This window comes from Tympanuchus pallidicinctus, unplaced genomic scaffold (genome assembly GCF_026119805.1).
Source record: "Tympanuchus pallidicinctus isolate F22 unplaced genomic scaffold, pur_lepc_1.0 scaffold3, whole genome shotgun sequence".
Taxonomy (NCBI): Eukaryota; Metazoa; Chordata; class Aves; order Galliformes; family Phasianidae; genus Tympanuchus; species Tympanuchus pallidicinctus.
The window spans coordinates 77620818-77638386 of record NW_026294747.1 but is presented as its reverse complement, the minus strand read 5'-3'; the positions used below and the strand labels follow the sequence as shown (position 1 = coordinate 77638386).

The window sequence follows — 17569 nt, the reverse complement described above, 5'->3', positions numbered from 1 at the left end:
GGAATACTGAAGAAGGCATGTATCTGTTTACTGACAGCTCAAATGGAGAATATGGTCGCACTGCTGATATTGTTACACCAGTCATTTCCTTTACAGGACCCAAATGCAAAATTACATTTTGGAACCATATGAATGGTTCAACAATAGGCTCTCTGGAGGTATGGAGGTGTACTTTGTTTTCCTTCATTCTTACTGTCTGAAATTTATGGGAGGAAATTAATGCCTTGTCATTTAGTTTCATTAGAGTCCAGGCTGTCAGTTAATGAAAATGAGCAATTGCTAATGCTTTACTGCTCTCAATATGTTTTGATTGGAGGGAAGCATTACCTTGAGTATGCTGTGAAAAACATTTTACAACAAACTGAAATGATGATCTTTAAGCATGTGCCAAGTCTGGAACTTCGGTACAAGAAAAAAGCCTTGAAATGCATAATAACTCTTGACACTGAAAAACAGCAATAGATATTTGGAAATTTAGGTTTTTGGATAAATGTAGGAGTTTGAAAAAAAGTAATTGTATGAAAATTCATTTTGACATTTTTTAGAAACTTCTTATTGCTATGTTATTCATTTGAAAGTGTAACATTTATTTCTCAAAGATTAATCATACTTCTATTTCTATGACTTAACAATAACAAACTTTTTTAATTACACCCTTTTCTTCACTCCAGTTAAAATCAAATTCTTCACTCCAGTTAAAATCAAAATCAAATAGGATATCTGTTTTGTTCAGCAGCTTATAGATAAAAAATGTCACTGCAAAGTGACTGAATAAAGCAAGAATATTGTTCTCCACTCATCAGAGTAACAATCATGCAAGTTCCCATGAGTGTTATACAGTAATTTACAGCATCAGAGATGGATTTTTGAAGTACTCAAAATAATGTGGCCAATTAAACTAAAATGTATGATACTAAAAAACTAAGATATGGTGTTCTCCAGCCTGTGTATCTGATTAGCTAGTTGCTCGGAGGAAGCACACCTTATATATTCTTAACCTAGTATTAAACAATTAATTTATTTTTTTATCCCATGAGAAAATAGAGATCTTGCTAGGACATCAAACAAGTGCTCAGATTTTAGTTTATCAGAATTAGTTGGAGAAGAGGACATAAAGATGGCTCACCCTTAGCTTAAAGATTTGGAACAGATCAGTGAATTGTGGCCTCTTTGCATTTGCTGTAAGGTCCCAGATTTTCTTTAGAGTGTGGGAAGCCACGCTACTTAGAAGCATGTCCACAGATAGTTTTACACAAATAAATAAACAGCCTAGTTAATCACAGTAGCAAGGTGGCACCGTGAAAGAAATTTTTTTTTTTTTTTTTCTCAGTTCCATAGCCAGGTAACAATGTAGATAATGACTGTAAGTTGTGCCGGGGAGATTCAAGTTGAGTATTAGAAAAATTTCTTTTCAGAAAGAGTGGCAGGGAACTGTCACAGGCTGCCGGGGAGGTGGTGGAGTCACAGTCCCTGGAGTTGTTCAAGAAACATGGAGACGTTGCACTGGGGGATGTAGGTCTGTGGGTATGATGAGGATGGGCTGATGGTCACACTGAATGAGCTTAATGGTATTTTCCAACTCTTTTTGTTCTGTGATTCTATAGTTTCTAGTAGGAGACCACAATTTCACTCTATTACTTAAATGATTTTTTTTCCATCTACAGCTTAATCAATTTTTAAGATATACCAAAGCCAAATCACAAAGTCACTGTATTTTAAACATTGTTAATTGTTGTCTTACTTCAATTGCTTAATTATTCAATTAACTATAAATGTAGAAATAATGTGGAATATAAAATTATTTAGATAATTTATTTTCTTTTAAGTTTTATAAGTCTTATATGAATGTGAATCTTCTGTGGTTGAACATTGCAGATTTGTTACTACTTTTATTAGTCTTCTCTCCCATGCCTACCTCTTTTTATTTAATTCGTAAGTTTAGATTTTTGCATGTTAGTTTATATCCGTGGCATGAAATGTTGTCTAGGATATATTGAAGACTCCTGCTATTCAAATGCATGAATGTCTTTTCGTGGTTCTATAAGTTAAACACATATAAGTTGTCGCATTATTGTGCAACCTACACTTGAATATTAGCTGGAACTATTTTTCTTCACTTTCTGGTCTCTGACTTGGCGTGGATAACTTTAACAAAGAATTAGCAGTCAGTTTTCAGTAACTTGCTAAGTAATTTAAATGCACAGGGCTTTTGGTTAGATTAGGGTGTAAGAGAAGGCTTAAATTTTGATGGGACTTAAATTTATGGCCACGTTTCACCATAAAATTACAACATTCAGCATGATATCAGAGAACACACAAACTTCTGATAAAGGAATTGGATTTATAATTTTGTAAATAATTTAAAGTATGTGCAAAATTGTATGTATTGCTCTATATATAATCTCATGTGTCTGTATAGATATACCTATACAGTATCTACATAAGAGTAAGAAAAATCTATTATTCAGCACTCCATAGTCATCTTAAATAATACATGAAACCCGTTTTTCTCTACTTTGATCTTTATTCCTTAAAATTCATCTTTTTTGTAGCAGTTTTTCATGTCTATAAAGCCAGATGTCACTTTGTTTTTCTATTCTATTCAAAATATTACACCTGTTTCTTTTTTCCTCTGGACTGGAAGCTCTTCAGCTTCCAGTATCTGCTATTTGCTTGCCAAAGCTTACCTGTTATGGAGTATGATACAAACGCTTGGGACTGCGAAAATTTTCAAAGTTCTTTTTTTCATTAAGATAAAGAATGTTGGGGCTGCCCTAAGAAGATTATGCAGAGTAGCAATAAATCCTTGAAAGCAGAACTGGTGCAGGCAACTGGTGAACTGATGTCTATCTCTGTGAATGTTGCCTGGAAACAAGACTTAACGCACTTCATCACACTCCCATCTTGCTGTTATTTTTAGCTCAGTTGAATCTGGACGTTCAAGATGTTGTAGCAAAGAACACTGAGGATTTTGCGCTAATGTTGAAGTGTTAGCTTTCTCTAGTTCAAAAGGTTTTTAAAATAGTCTTCTGTTGTTCATAAAGATAAACTGTGGATGTTAGTAGGAAAGAATAAGTTTTTTTTGTTTTTTTTTTTTTTCTGTAGAAGAGAAAAAAAAGTTTGATACAGAATCAAGGCATAACATTTTTCTTGGAACTTAGATGGAGCAATTGAATGCAGTCTAATGGATGCACAAACTATTACATTTTTCTTGTTAATTAATTTTGTTTTTCATGTTTTACAAATGAATCTTGACCTTTTGCTGAACATTTTTTATTTGTGAGTAGACATTCCAGCGAAGTTAAATGGTAACTTAGTCCACTTAAATACCTGAGCAGAAAGTGTTTGTGAGTAGATGAGAAAGTTCTAAAGCATCATTTTAATCAAACTGTGGTTTATATCAACCAGTCCCTTTGCACTTCATATTTAATGGTGATATATAATTAAATTATAGAAGATACTTTGGACAACGTTGAGAAACATGGAGTGAGTTTGTAACGGAAAAACTTTTTTGTGACCTGAATTTCCTTTTAGCTACTCTGTAAAACTGGTAATAAGACTTCTACATTATGGACTCAAAGTGGCAGCCAAGGTCCAAAATGGAATAGAGCCGAAGTGTTCTTGGGAATTCGTTCAGATTTTCAGGTGTGTATTTGTATTTCACATGCTCTCCAGAAAACTGGCTTTAGATACTTTTATCTTCTGCATTTCCCTATTGTTTCCCTTTTTTCCACATAAACATATTCTACTTAACCTAGACTAGATGACCTTTAAAGGTCCTTTCCAACTCAAATGATTCTATGATTCTATGCTACATTTAAAAATGTTACGTTGCCCACTACTTCTGTCTTGGATGGCCTTTAATTGAATTTCAGATTTCTTTTAACATTCATGGGAATTACTAGTGACAAACTAATATTTTTCAGGCTTAGTTTACAGGAGTGGAACTCTTCGCTGTTAATGCAGGAAGAGCAGGGACTGGTAACTGTTTAACTTATTCATTTTCTTTGGTTTTTTTTGGTTGTTTTTTTTTTTGTTTGTTTTTTGGTGCATGGTTGATATTAGATAACTTCAATAACTGTAGTGAGTAACTTCTACAAGTAAGCACAAGCTTACTGCACTATGAGAGTAAGAACATAACACTTCATATTCCAAGATCTACAAAGACCATTTCTGTTCTATTTATGTTTCAAGTATATCTAATTGTGTTTTATTCTAATATTTTTGTAATTTTTATTAGGTTATTTTCAGGGCAAAACGTGGTGTCAGTTACATGGGAGACGTGGCAGTGGATGATATCTCCTTTGAAGATTGTTCCCCTTTGCTCATCTCAGGCAGACCTTGCACATTAGAGGAATTCACATGTGCCAACAAGTACTGTATTCCGAAGGATCAACTGTGTGATTTTGTAAATGACTGTGCAGATAACTCAGATGAGAATCCTGCGATTTGCAGTAAGTATGATGGGCTTTTTAAAAATTATTTTTTATTTTTATTTATTTTTTAATATATAGTTATCACAAATGTGCCTGTTGGGAATTTTGAATGCTTCAGTACAACTGGCAGCCTATCACTTAGAACAACAAACACGTATGCAATAATTTAATTATATTCCTTGGTTTTTAAGGATTTTAAACTACTATTGTTTAGTTTGAAACAATATGATGAAAAATAAAAATGCTGTTAGTGAATTTCTCAGTATAATTCAGAAAGCAGTGGTCTTTAATGCACAATAAAAATCTGCTTTCCATATGAAAAGAATGCATTAAGAGTGGAAAAAAAAATATCAAACATAATACCTTTGGGAAATGGGGACCTGGTTCCTTTCATATTTCGAGAATTGTGAGGTTTCTTAGTTATTTCAGTTTGAATGTTGTAAAATTTTAGTTTTACAAGAGATATCGAGAAACAGCATTTGTAGTAATGGGAAGAAAGATAGTGTTTAATAGCAAATTTTTTTTCTCTGGAGAAATGGGTAACAATATGCTGTTTATGTAGTACTAATGCTTTTATTTTTTTTCCTCTAAGATTTTGCAAAATGCTCAAAAAACAAATCTTCATTGTTTGCTATGCTATTAGAAGTTGCCTCATTCTTATTGAGGTTATGTTTACAATTTATCAGTTTCTCAGGGAATACAATTATATGAACAAAGTAACAGTGATATACTGTAAAGTGAAGGGAGATGGCAAATGGGCTGTATTTTTAGGTGCTTTTCATACTAATAGACTTCTCATTGATTTCCAGAACAGGGATGTCTTATCTCTAAGCTTTTTGTTAGAATTTTCAGTAACAATGATAGCAATTAGACCTTAAGTTTTTACTTTCTCCAATTTCAATTATTTATTTATTGGTTATTTTTTGTATTTGAAAATGTGGTGAAAAGATCATTACGAACAACTCTTTGTCTGATCTTAAATTATTTCACTGAGACTTATTCTCTTTGCTGAATTTGGTGAAAGAGCTTATGCGCAAGTGTAGTACACCAAGACACCCATTTCTTTGGTTATAATGTAACCATATTTATTTATTTATTTTAAGACAAAGTAAATTTCATAAGTGCAGAATGTTAGTTTGGTAGTGAAAAAGGAGATTTTTAAGGTTTGATTTGAGCATTACTATCCTATCAATTTTCCGTGATGTGTTCTCCAAAGACAGCCCCATGTGAGTATTAAAGTCATATGATTGCTCATTATGCAACCCCAGTTAAGAATGAATTCAGCATTTTTGTCCAAGTGGTAAAGAAAGTAATAAATAAATGTGACCATAAAAACCTTTTCCTTTCCAATCATTATTTAAATTTTTGCAGAACATAAGACAGCAAATTCTTGTATGAGTTTTGCAACATTAAACTAAATTTTCTAGTTCTGTTGTTGACAATGTCACTTCATGTGCATGAAAACTGAATGATTGTTGGCTCAAGTGACTTTGGAGGTTGATGGATTAGTGCCTTAATTAACACTAAAAAAAAAATCTAGTTATTTTTTCACAGTTTATTTCACGATAGAGACTGCCTCTGAAGAGAATATAATGATAGGAAGCACAGATTTCTGTTCTTTGTGATATTTTTTCATTCCTTGCAAACATCAAAGAAGAGCTGTGTTATTGTTGAACAACAGCTTGAAAACTTCAAACTAAGAAGACTGGTAAAGTCATCAGTTGGGCAAAGAATAGCAAGTGAATGTGGAGGAAACAGTATATAGCTATGACTGTCAATTGCATTTACAAAACATGACCAACTATGCGCCTTCTAGACTTATCCAGAGTATGTAAATTTCAGCAGTAGCCTCCATGGATCACTACTGCAGATGTTTGTTATGCGCGCAGACAGTCATAACTTATGCAACTAATTAAAGGAATTTCTTTAGCTAAGATCCTGAAATATTACAAAGCAATACGGTCATATGGCCAAAGATAAGGGCAGTTCCATTTAAATGATGACCAATTTCTTCATAAATTGTAATTGTATTTAACTCATAAGAGGTTTTTGTATTAGCATTGCCATTTAAGAATGAGTTTTACTTGTAGAAAAAGATGATGAAAAGTAACGCTATTATAAAACAATATAAAAAGTTACTTTTTTGCTTAATAGTTCATAGTTCTAAGAAAATATTTGAGTTCTCATTCATGCACATGGCCTCTACAAAGAAAATCTTCCACCTGAATTCAGCTTTAAGAGAGCTGTTTAGATACATGTATAGACTTAATGAATGTTAACTTATCAGCTTCATTACTGAGACTTCTGACAAGATTCCAGTTTAAAAAAAAAAAAAGCTACTTTAATGTGGCTGAACTTTAGAAGAAGTTCAGGTTTTGTTTACATTTTAAGAGAAACCTTTTGTCATTCCTTACACTCAGATCAGATGATCCATTCAGTTCCTCAATTTATCTTCAAAGCTCTTTCCTTTCCAGAAATAATAGTAACAATATTCAGGGCACAGTCAAAGTCTTTTGAAAGTTCTGGCAAAATCCCAGCTTATTTCAGCAAGTTTAGGTTTGATTGGTGTAACCATTATAATAAAGCTACAGATATAGAGGCAAACTTATAGGCAGATAAGACTTTCGAAGTAGTGTATTGACTTAACCTTAATTTGTGTGGGCAACTGACTGACCATACTGTCTGTTTTGAGATTAAAAACTGGAAAACTAGTAAAGAGACTGCATGTATCATATAAAAATCAATCAAAATTATGACTTTTTTTTCATAGACTAAATACAGTTAAAGGAGAAATGAAGATAATCTGCATATTGGCCAATAAAATGTGTGAATTATTCTGGAAACATGATAAACTAGTTAGAGGTTTGTTTCAGCTCAAAACTAACATTCCTACAATTACATTTTACCTCTATGGAGGATGTGTCTCTATAGTGCTCTGCTCTTTTAATTGGATGAGATTCTTTTCTGCAAATATAGGAATTTCGTATCTTTTTTCTTTTTTAAAGCGTTCCTCCAAAAAAAGGATAGTTTTTTGCAGATGTCTTGGATTTTCTATGGAGTATCCAACTGATCCCTGCGTGTGAACTTCTAGACTTAGATTGCTGTATTTAGTTGTTTTTATACCTATAACACTGTTGATTATACTAGTAAGAGCATGGTCATTTATTTCACATATATTCTGTTTTATCCTATACCATAATTAAATCCTAGAACACTAAAAAATGCTCTGTTTAGTAAGATTCATGAATGCTTTTTCCTTTCTTTCTATTGATTTTTTTTTTTTTTTTTTTTTCTTGGCAGATAATTGTGTATAGCAGTGTATTAACTTTCTGAAAAAAAAAGTTCATGTGTTTGCAAATATCTTTCAGGTGCTACTATTGGGCGCTGTCATTTTGAGTTTGATTTTTGTGATTGGAAGCAAGAAGAAAATGATGATTTTGACTGGCACCTCAGAACTAGCAGTACTACTAAACTGGGTACTGGACCAGCTGCTGATCATACACTGCAAGAAGTGTCTGGCCACTACGTTTTTATAAAGAATTCTTTACTTCAGCTGCCAGGACACAAAGCTAGGATTTCTAGCCCTGTGTTAAGCAGGATGAATAAAAAATGCAAGGTATGTGGGGATGTAATACTGGCAGGAGCGCAGAATTTGATTTCTAGGTTACATATATATATAGTACTCCTAAGGTAAACAGAATTACTGAGATACTTCTGATTAAAAACAAGCATGTTGTGAAAGAATCAGAACCTGATCTTATTTCCACTTTGAAATCATAGGAACATGTGAATCTTTTTGCTAGTTTTGGGAGAAGAATGATTTTTGTAGGTAAGTAGTCTGCAGGAGACTTAAATAAAGTAAACAATGAAAGAAATATGTAATTTATAATATGCATTATGCAGCACCAGCCCTGTGTATCCTACAACTATATAAATGATTGTGCTTTCATTAGGAAAATATGTATAAATACAATAACAACTTGCTTACAAAAATAAATATAGCTACAAAAAAATATATTGTCTGACAGATGATTTTCTTTTTTGGAAAAAAAGAAAAAGAAAAAAAGCTTTTATTTTACAAAGCACTAGAGCATGTTGTTGTGATTTGAGCTTGATAATTTCTTAGCAAACCAGGATTAAAAGTTTTTCTAGTTTATAGTCTTTGCTAAAATTATCTCTCTGTTTTATAAGACAGCTAGCAAAACGCATCTCTTAGAAGATGTTATATGTTGAAAATATAGTGAATTTTGCAGAAAGTACAATTTTGTACATGCTTTGAATTGGTTTTCTTTCTCTGTTTTAATCTGTTTTACTCCTTTCTGTCAATTATTATAGTTGAAAGTAAATGGAAACAGTGATCCACGTGTTGTGTCACACTAGAATCTAGGGCAAAGAATTTTGAAACTACTGTAGTTAAAAGCAACATTTATGCTACTATTTTGTTAATTATTTTGCTCTTCACACATAAAGGCAAAATAATCCGACAATATTTGCGGAGGTATCAGAATATTTGCTATTATTTTTTGTAAGGATAGATTTTTGACTCTTTCTGGCTTGTGTTATGCATTAGACTAGGAAGAAATTTGTAGGTAAGTTCTTGCATAATATAACATGAATTGTCTTCTTTCATGGTCATACATAATTCCTGCAAATATTCTATGTTTGTCAGAAGCAATATTGAATTAGATGACGTTTTAATCCAATGAAATACAAGCAATCCTTTGCTCTTGAATTGAAAATAACAGAGAATAGTTATTGGTGCTTATTTTTTCAGTGGTTTTATTTTTCATGTTATGTTTCTTTCTTACCTTAGAATTTTGTAATTTCTTTCCCCATTTTTACTCAAATCTTACTGTTTTCTCATCCAATGACCCCTTATTTTTATTTTTGCTAGTGTTTTGTATTTCTGCCGCCCTTTTTTCTTCCATAGTAATTATATAATATTCTAGTTATAAGCTATAGTCTATCACAAAAACTTTTAACAATAGAAAACTTCTCAGAAAAAGTTTCTTCTTCCTGTTTTAAAAAATACTCCTGTCTTCTATGCTTTTCTTTCTTCTTCTTCTTCTTTTCTTTTTCTTTTTTTATACCGAGTATTCTCTTTCCTTTACATTCACATGCAAGATTTTAAAAGAGATGCAGTCTTAACTGTCACAGTATTGTAATGCTGGCTTCCAATTTTGGTTTATGGAATAGTTCAAAAAGTCATTTTTGTGTGCATATATTAAATTCTGTTTGAAAAATTAAATCAAAGTGCTGCTAACATGACTCCATTTAAAAATTAGGATAAATACAGTAGCAGAATATCTCTGAACTCACCTACTGCATACTAGAGTCTACTGCTCTTACTTACAGATATTTTTCTATTACCATATGTATGGAGCTCAAGTTGGATCATTGATCGTCTACCAGATGACTATGTCAAAATATGAAAAAATCCTCCTTATTCTTACTGGAAACCAGGGAAATTTCTGGCAGAGCAAGGCACTGGACTTGGTTGGAGATGGAAAAGAAGATTTCCAAGTCATATTTGAAGGGATAATTGGAACAGATCTCAAAGGTGGCATAGCACTTGATGACATCACATTATCTCAGGAGTGTTTACCATCCCAGGTGTTTTTACCAGCAGAATCCACAACACTGCCTCCAACAGGTATGTTCTTGGTAAAGATAAAACTGTCGAAGTCCTGAAAGAATATGTGGCAGTGGTGTTTTCATTTCTGTCTCTCCTTCAAAATAGAAACAGAATGGATATTTTACTAATGTGTTAAAATTCAGCATGTTTTTAAGCGGCGTTTTGAAATGTTGATAAAATTATTTTTATAATATGACTTTTGAAGCAATAAGTTAATACTTGTGAATCTATAAGGCCTATGTTCTGCCATGTATGTTTAGACAATATTCTGTTCAATTCAGTGGGACTTCTTTATCAATATTTACTTGTAAAAGATAGTTATTATAAAAAAATTGAGAGTAGGACAGAGCCCAGCACAAATACACTGTGTTAAGGTAAACAAGAAGTACACAGGGATGGCTCTAATGTTTTTTAACTAATGGGAATCCCTACTGTGAGAGCTACTGTTTAGGCACCATACTTATCTTGTTCCCTTGTGTTATGATATGAACATTGATACCATTATTAACATCATCCTCACTTATTGCATATAGGAAATAAGACTTAGGAAAAAATGCTGCCAAAATTATAGTGTTCTGATGGGGAAGGATTACTCTGTCTCCAAGGTAAGCACTGCTTTTAAAAACACTGATCCTGTTCATTCACACTATCACCAAAGCTGCTGAAATTTAAACTCCCAAGAAAGAATTTAGGAGATGGATTTTGTTCCTGGGCCTACTCCTTGAATGGCCATGGCAAGTAATTTTATATCTCTTCTGTCTGATGAATAAAACAAAATTAATATTTCCTGAAGTCAAGGAATACTGAGAGAATGGATTGTTAATTTATGTGAGCTGCTTTACTTTGTTACTGCCACTAATGAGCAGCCTTCCCCTTTAGGGTATCATTAAGCACTGCTCCAGCACTGGGATATAACACTGGTGAGACTATATAAAACCTAAAAAAACCCCAAAACACTGCACTGTGCACTGTCTGTAAGATGAGCTGGAAAAACATGGGTAATGGTTTCCAGATATACCCTGAGAAATGTCCAAGTCTTTACAGTGCATGCTATTGGCTCCCTACTTCTATCCAAAACAGTCATAGATATTTATTGCAAATGAGATTTGTATTTTAAAGTTCAGCTTTATATAAAGATTACCCCACGAGGAACACTATCTGAGATTTCCTATTCCTTATTTTTTTTATGTTTTCAGACTCTATCTACTTAATGGTAGATGCAACTCCCTGTGGCAACATTGGAAACTCTAAAAGTTCTGGTTTTGATTGTCAAGTATGTTCCAAAACCCATTTATGATGTATATAATAAAAAAAAGCTACTAAAATCTCAGGAAAAAAAGAAAAGACATCAGAGACAATTTCTTCTTGTAACTCAAATATATTTTGTGAACTTTGTAGATTCACCAGTTTAAGATAATGGTCTAAATTCATCCTTGTAGTACCCCATCTTTTCTATATCAGCAATTTTTGCTTGTCCTGGACCAAAAAAACCTGCATTCTTTCCTGAAGTTTCCAACTTACAGGCACTATTTAACAGTATTATCTGTTTGGATCATTGCTTGAAATGTGGACTTAGAAATCAAAATATGAAATGTACTCCCTCCAGAACAGAAATGTTCTGAGTGGCCAAATAAGGGCTGTGTAAAGTGCTCTGTGGTCTAACTATGTAAATAAGTCAGTTCAAATTACTGTGTTGATCAGTGCAAAAATTTGGACTTCTAGACTTCTCTGCTTGTATGCAGAGACAAGGATTTTAGCACATTTGAAATGCTTGTATCCATGGCTAAAATTTCTTAGAGTCATTTGAGTTGGAAGGACCTTTAAAAGGTCATCTAGTCCGACTACTCTGCAATGAACAGGGAGAACTAGCAATTGCTTAATTTTTATAGAGACTTGTTTTCAACAACTTAATAAAAGATTAACTACATTATCTTCAAGAACATAGGAATAGACATTGTGGATAATAATTAAGTTCAACTTTGACTTGTATCCTGTCTTCAACACTGTCAATGAGATGTGGAGGAAGATCCAAAAGAGGCACATGATGCATCCTCCTAATGTTTCTAATATTTCCTGTTTAGAAGACTGTTTTGCAAATATACATCCTTTGTGGTCACTTCTTAGTAGTGGTAGATGCAGGATTTTCACCTCAGTGAAGTTGGATTGTGGTATTCTCTGTCACTTAACAATGAATTTCACTGCCAGTCAGAGAATCACAAAATTGGCCCAGGTTGGAAGGGACTCAGGGATCACGAATCTCCAATTCCTTGCCACAGACAAGGCCATCACCTCCCCATTTAATATTAGACCAGGCTGCTCGGGGCCCCATCCAACCTGGTCTTGAACCTCTCCAGGGACTGGGCATCCACAACCACTCTTGGCAGCCTTTTCCAGCACCTCACAACTTCATAGAAAATAACTTCCCCCTGACATCCAACCTATATCTTCCCTCCCTCATCTTAAAACCATTTCTCCTTGTCCTGCAGTTATCAACCCTTTCAAAGAGTTGACTCCCATCGTGTTTATAGGCTCCCTTTAGGTACTGAAAGTCTGCAATGAGGTGACCCCGCAGCCTTCTTTTCTCCAGGCTGAACAAATCCATCTCCCTCAGCCTATCTTCATATGGGAGGTGCTCCAGGACCCAGTTTCCTTTGTAGCACTCATCTGGACCCTCTCAACAGCTCTCTGTCTTTCTTGTACTGGAGGCTGCAGACCTGAATGCAGTACTCCAGATGCGGCCTCACAAGAGCAGAGTTGAGAGACGTAGTCATCTCCCTGTCCCTGCTGGCGACCCCTTTTCTGATGGAGCCCAGAATACCATTTGCTTTCTGAGCTGCGAGGGCACACTGTTGGCTCGTGTTAAGTTTTTCATCCATAGGACCCACACATCCTTTTCTGTAGGGCCACTCTCAAGCACCCCTTCTTCCCGTCTCTATAAATACCTTGGATTCCTCTGGCCCAAGTGCAAAACTCTGCACTTTGCCATGTTGAACCTCATCAGGTTCACCCAGGCCCACCTTTCAAGCCTGTTGAAGTTCCTCTGAATGGCATCCTTTCCTTCCACTGTGTCAACCACACCACTCAGCTTGGTGTCATCAGCAAACTTGCTGAGGATGCACTCAATTCCGTCATTTATGTCATTGATAAAGATGTTGAAGAGCACCAGTCCCAAGACAGACCCCTGGGGGACGCCGCTAGTTACCAGCTTCCACTGAACACAGAATCATTAATCACCGCCCTCTGTCTTTATTTTCTTTTTGTTTACCCCTTTTCCCTTTTTACCCCTTTTCAGTTTATTTATTTTTTATAAATAATTCATTTTCATTATATTATTTTATTCAAAATATCTCATTTTTAAATATACTTGTTTATTTAATCTCTTTCTAGAGATCATCACTTTGGGCCCACAGTCTTTCACTTGTTTTCCCTGCTCTGACCAGGCCAAAGCAATTTTTGAATATAGAACTGCAGTAACACTGTCCTGCACCTTTATGCTGCGTTTATTCAGGACAAAGACATTAAAGAGACACTATTTTCGATTCAAGATATTAAACTCAAACTGAATTGACTCTGGTAGATAATACTATGGGAAAACATCACCTGCATTTCCGTGCAGGTTACCTGAGGACATAGAAAGTAAATTCAGGGAAGGAAAGCTCCAGGCAAATTTTCTTCAGCTGCATGAATCCGCTATTACTCAGATAACAGCTGCAGAGGTATAATGCTCACATCCAACAGAACTCATGGCAGAAGTTAAGGATGATGGCTAATACCAGATGAAAAGTTTTTTTATTATTTAGTCTGTGTTTACTTTAAAGAACTTTCTATTTCTTTTAAGGACTTTACTGCAATTAAGATAATGGTACAATTTAATATTCTATGTGGTTTTCAACTTTTTTTTTTTGTGCAGATGCTTACTATTGCATATATTTGCAGCATAATGTATTGCACATTACACTATTACTTTGTTGTCTTCTAATAGCTATCTTTTTAATTGAGTATGAATGCAGTATTTACCAGTTCTCTATTTGTGTTTTGTCTTTTAAGGAGGCGTTTCTGATTATGTGGAACTGTAAGAAAAGCTTGTTGCCTTCCAATAAGTCAATAGTTAATGCAGCTGTTTAAATTCTACTTTTTCTCATTGCTTTTCATTCCAGACTTTTCCATTGGTTGTTTGTGTACTTGTTGAACAATATAGTTTTCAAGCCCATATTTGTTGAGTATCATGCAGAGCAATTTATGAAACCAGATAGGGAATGAGCAGACTTTTAAAGATATGGTATCACAACTTCTTTTGTTAGAATCATAAAAGCCTACTTCAGAAGTGCTTTTCTAGAAAAACAAACGTGATAGCCTTGTGGATGATATGGTAAGACAAAGTGTTCATCAAGGAAAAAAGAGGTATATGAGTTTCAGTGATTAAGACCCAAAATGTAAATATAGTATTTTTCATGAGAATAATCCTAGCTATACTATCTTAAGTGAAACTTCTGTCTCTCTTCTCACAATGAGGGAATAATCCCCTCAGTACCATGGATATTGCTGTTCTGTAGCTGCTGGGGCCAGAGATGGATTCATACACATCATACAATTGCTCCCTTTGGAATCAATTTCATTGAAGCATCATTATGTGATTCTGTGTAGGGAATTTTAGGAGTCATTCACTAAAGAATGACTTCCAGGTAGATGATATACTTTGGTCAAAAAGTTATGCCAGCCATGAAGCTAAAGTACTAAGGCTACTATAACAGAGGGTAGGCATAATACTTTGCTTCCTTTCTGAAGAAATTGCCTTGGACTGAGCTCATGAGTTTTGAGAGAAAGTTGGCCTCTTCATGGAGATAAAGAATTCTAAGAATAAAAACCTAATAAAAATGCTAGTCTGAGAGCTTGGTTATTCGAATCTGTATCTGAAACTGCATCTTGAATACTGCGTTCAGTTTTGGGCCCCTCGCTACAAAGAAGACATTGAGGCCCTGGAGCCTGCCCACAGAAAGGCAATGAAACTGGTGAAGGGTCTGGAGCACAAGTCTTATGTGCAGTGGTTAAGGGAACTTGGATGATTCAGTCTGGAGAAGAGGAGGCTTCAGGAACAATTTACCACTCTCTATGACAGCCTGAAAGGAGGTTGTGGTAAGGTGGAGTTCAGTCTTTCTCCCAGGTAACTAGCAATAGGAAGAGAGGGAATGGTCTCAAGTTACTTCAAAGTAGGTTCAGTTTGGATATTAGGAAGAGTTTCTTCTTGGAAAGACCAGTTAGGCTTTGGAGCAGGCTGTCAAGGGAAGTAGTGGAATCACTGTCCCTGGAGGTGTTTAAAGAAAGGGTAGATATAGTACTTAAGACCATAGTTTAGTGGGCAATATTGGTGGTAGGTGAATGGTTGGACTAGATCATCTTGGAGATCTTTTCCAACCTTAATGATTCTGTGATTCAGTGTTCTAGCTGTATATGGTGAGTATAAAGCATGATCTACTGACTTGTCAATTTGAGAAAATCATGAAAATTTTAGGAAAATGTGAAGAGGGACTTTTAACTGAAGACCAAAAGATAGTATTCTGGTAGCAGTTGAGAAGGTTACTGATTTTATAGAAGGTAGAGGAATTGCTTGAGGTTATTACCTTTCATAACACTGAACTGGATTTTGTCATTTGAGTAATTGGTTTTAAAACACAGGTTCCTGTGAAGTGGGATAAAACCATTTCATCAGATCTCCCTTTCCAACAACTAACTTGTGTTCAAAAAATGCAGCTAAAAATAAATATATACTGAGTTGAGGTATAGTTAATAAAGCTATAGTTGCTTTGGGAAATAAATGTTGTGTTGGATTGGACTAATAGTAAATGAGGACGATCAATAAAATTTGCTTTTGTATTAACATTTTTAACAGTAATGTATTCCTTGTCACAGAAGTATAAGGAACACAACTACTTAATCACATTAGTCACTGTATATGGCCGAACCATGATAGTGCAGAATCTCACCTAAAGCAACTTATGCTGACTTTATATTTACACTTTTTGCCCTCTCTGCTTTTGTTATTTAGGAACAAACATGAATTTTACACAGAGGAAAAGGAAAAACTGACCATGTTGGAAAATTTTAAGATACTGAGCAATAACAGTTTCTTGGTAGCTTTCACTTTCGCCAAGTTGTTCTTATTGAGCTTTCATGTGGACGCAAAAAATATTTTAATCATCATATTTTGTTCAACTCACTATAGCATTGTGTTTGATACAGGTAGAAAGTTCTGTAATATAGCATGTTGAATGCAGTAATCCTGGAATTTCTTCCTTACGAAACCGGAGATGAAGGATTCATATCCTACACCCGGCTCTTACTGAAGTATTGCTGATGAGTTTAAATAGTGCTGTTTTTAAATTCTGTAATTGTTTAAGGAAATTATTCTCAAAAATCTACTTACTGCAGTTCTTTTCATATTTTCATTGTATGTGTACGTAGCTGAGAATATTCCAGTGTGTTTTCCTTTGTTTTTTGCTTGCTAGAATACCAACACAGGTTAAATTGATTGATATTCATAATTGGTGGTGATCCCCAAGTAATAATGAGTTTACATTATTTATCTTCCTCTTCGAACAGGGAACAATCTTTATACAAATCTGAAGATATTCTTGGGCCACCTTGCAATGTCTAACTTGTCCAAGAAAACGCAAATTCCTTGTAGAGATTTCTGACTGTTTATTGTATTCTTAGGGGAACTTAATACAGTTTCAATCAGTGACTATTCTGTACTTTTGCTGCTTAAGTTATATCCTTTTTCATACTGTCATTAGCAAAGAAGTAAATGCTCAGATCCTAGGGCTTTATGTCCATCAATTCTCATCAAAGTCTGACCTAACTAGGGGAGTGTTCTCTGATCTTAGGGCCCGAAATATGACTGCAAGTGAGGGCTAGTAGGAGAAGCTTTGAGAGAGATTTGAGGGAAGCATTTTCCACCGTCACATTTTTCACTTAGTTTAGCAGCTGTAGCAAATTGTACATCGATGCACTGCAGGTCCCCATACACCATATGCTTTGGACAACAACCCACAGCATAGTGGAAAATGTGAAGCAATAATAGATTCCAGTGCAGCTAATGAAGATCTCTCTGTTCTCTTCAGTTATAACTGTCTCACTCCAATTCATAGAAGAGAGATGGGGTTCTTTCAATATATGTATACCTGACATGAGATTAAGAAACAACGGTTCAAATATTGGTCCAACCAGTTTATTATAAAACCTAATCAGGAAGGGAAGGAGGGCGATAGAAAAGATAGAAAAGAAGCAAGAATCGTGTAAAGTGGGCATAGTCACCACCAGGATGCAGCAGCAGTCCGGTTGCACAACATTTGAATGTCCGAGACAAAAGCAGCAGGGGGGGAGAGCAGCAGCGTGGCCTTGGGAAGCAAGCAGGTAGCAGAAAGAAGTCGCAGAGCCAATTCGGGAGGAAGAAGCAGGACTCAGACAGCAGGCCCAGGAGAGTCCATCAGCATGTAGGAAT

General features: G+C 34.8%; 1 protein-coding gene across 3 annotated transcripts in view; it reads left to right on the top strand.

The window, feature by feature from the left end:
* MALRD1 (MAM and LDL receptor class A domain containing 1) overlaps window positions 1–17569 on the top strand; it is a 208024-nt gene that overhangs the window by 75484 nt on the left and 114971 nt on the right. For all 3 annotated transcript variants that reach the window (XM_052693982.1, XM_052693983.1, XM_052693984.1), the window contains exons 21-25: window positions 2–158; window positions 3535–3645; window positions 4241–4454; window positions 7805–8052; window positions 9792–10089. In XM_052693982.1, the coding sequence (XP_052549942.1) occupies window positions 2–158; window positions 3535–3645; window positions 4241–4454; window positions 7805–8052; window positions 9792–10089 (1028 nt within the window). The remainder of the gene's footprint in view (window position 1; window positions 159–3534; window positions 3646–4240; window positions 4455–7804; window positions 8053–9791; window positions 10090–17569) is intronic.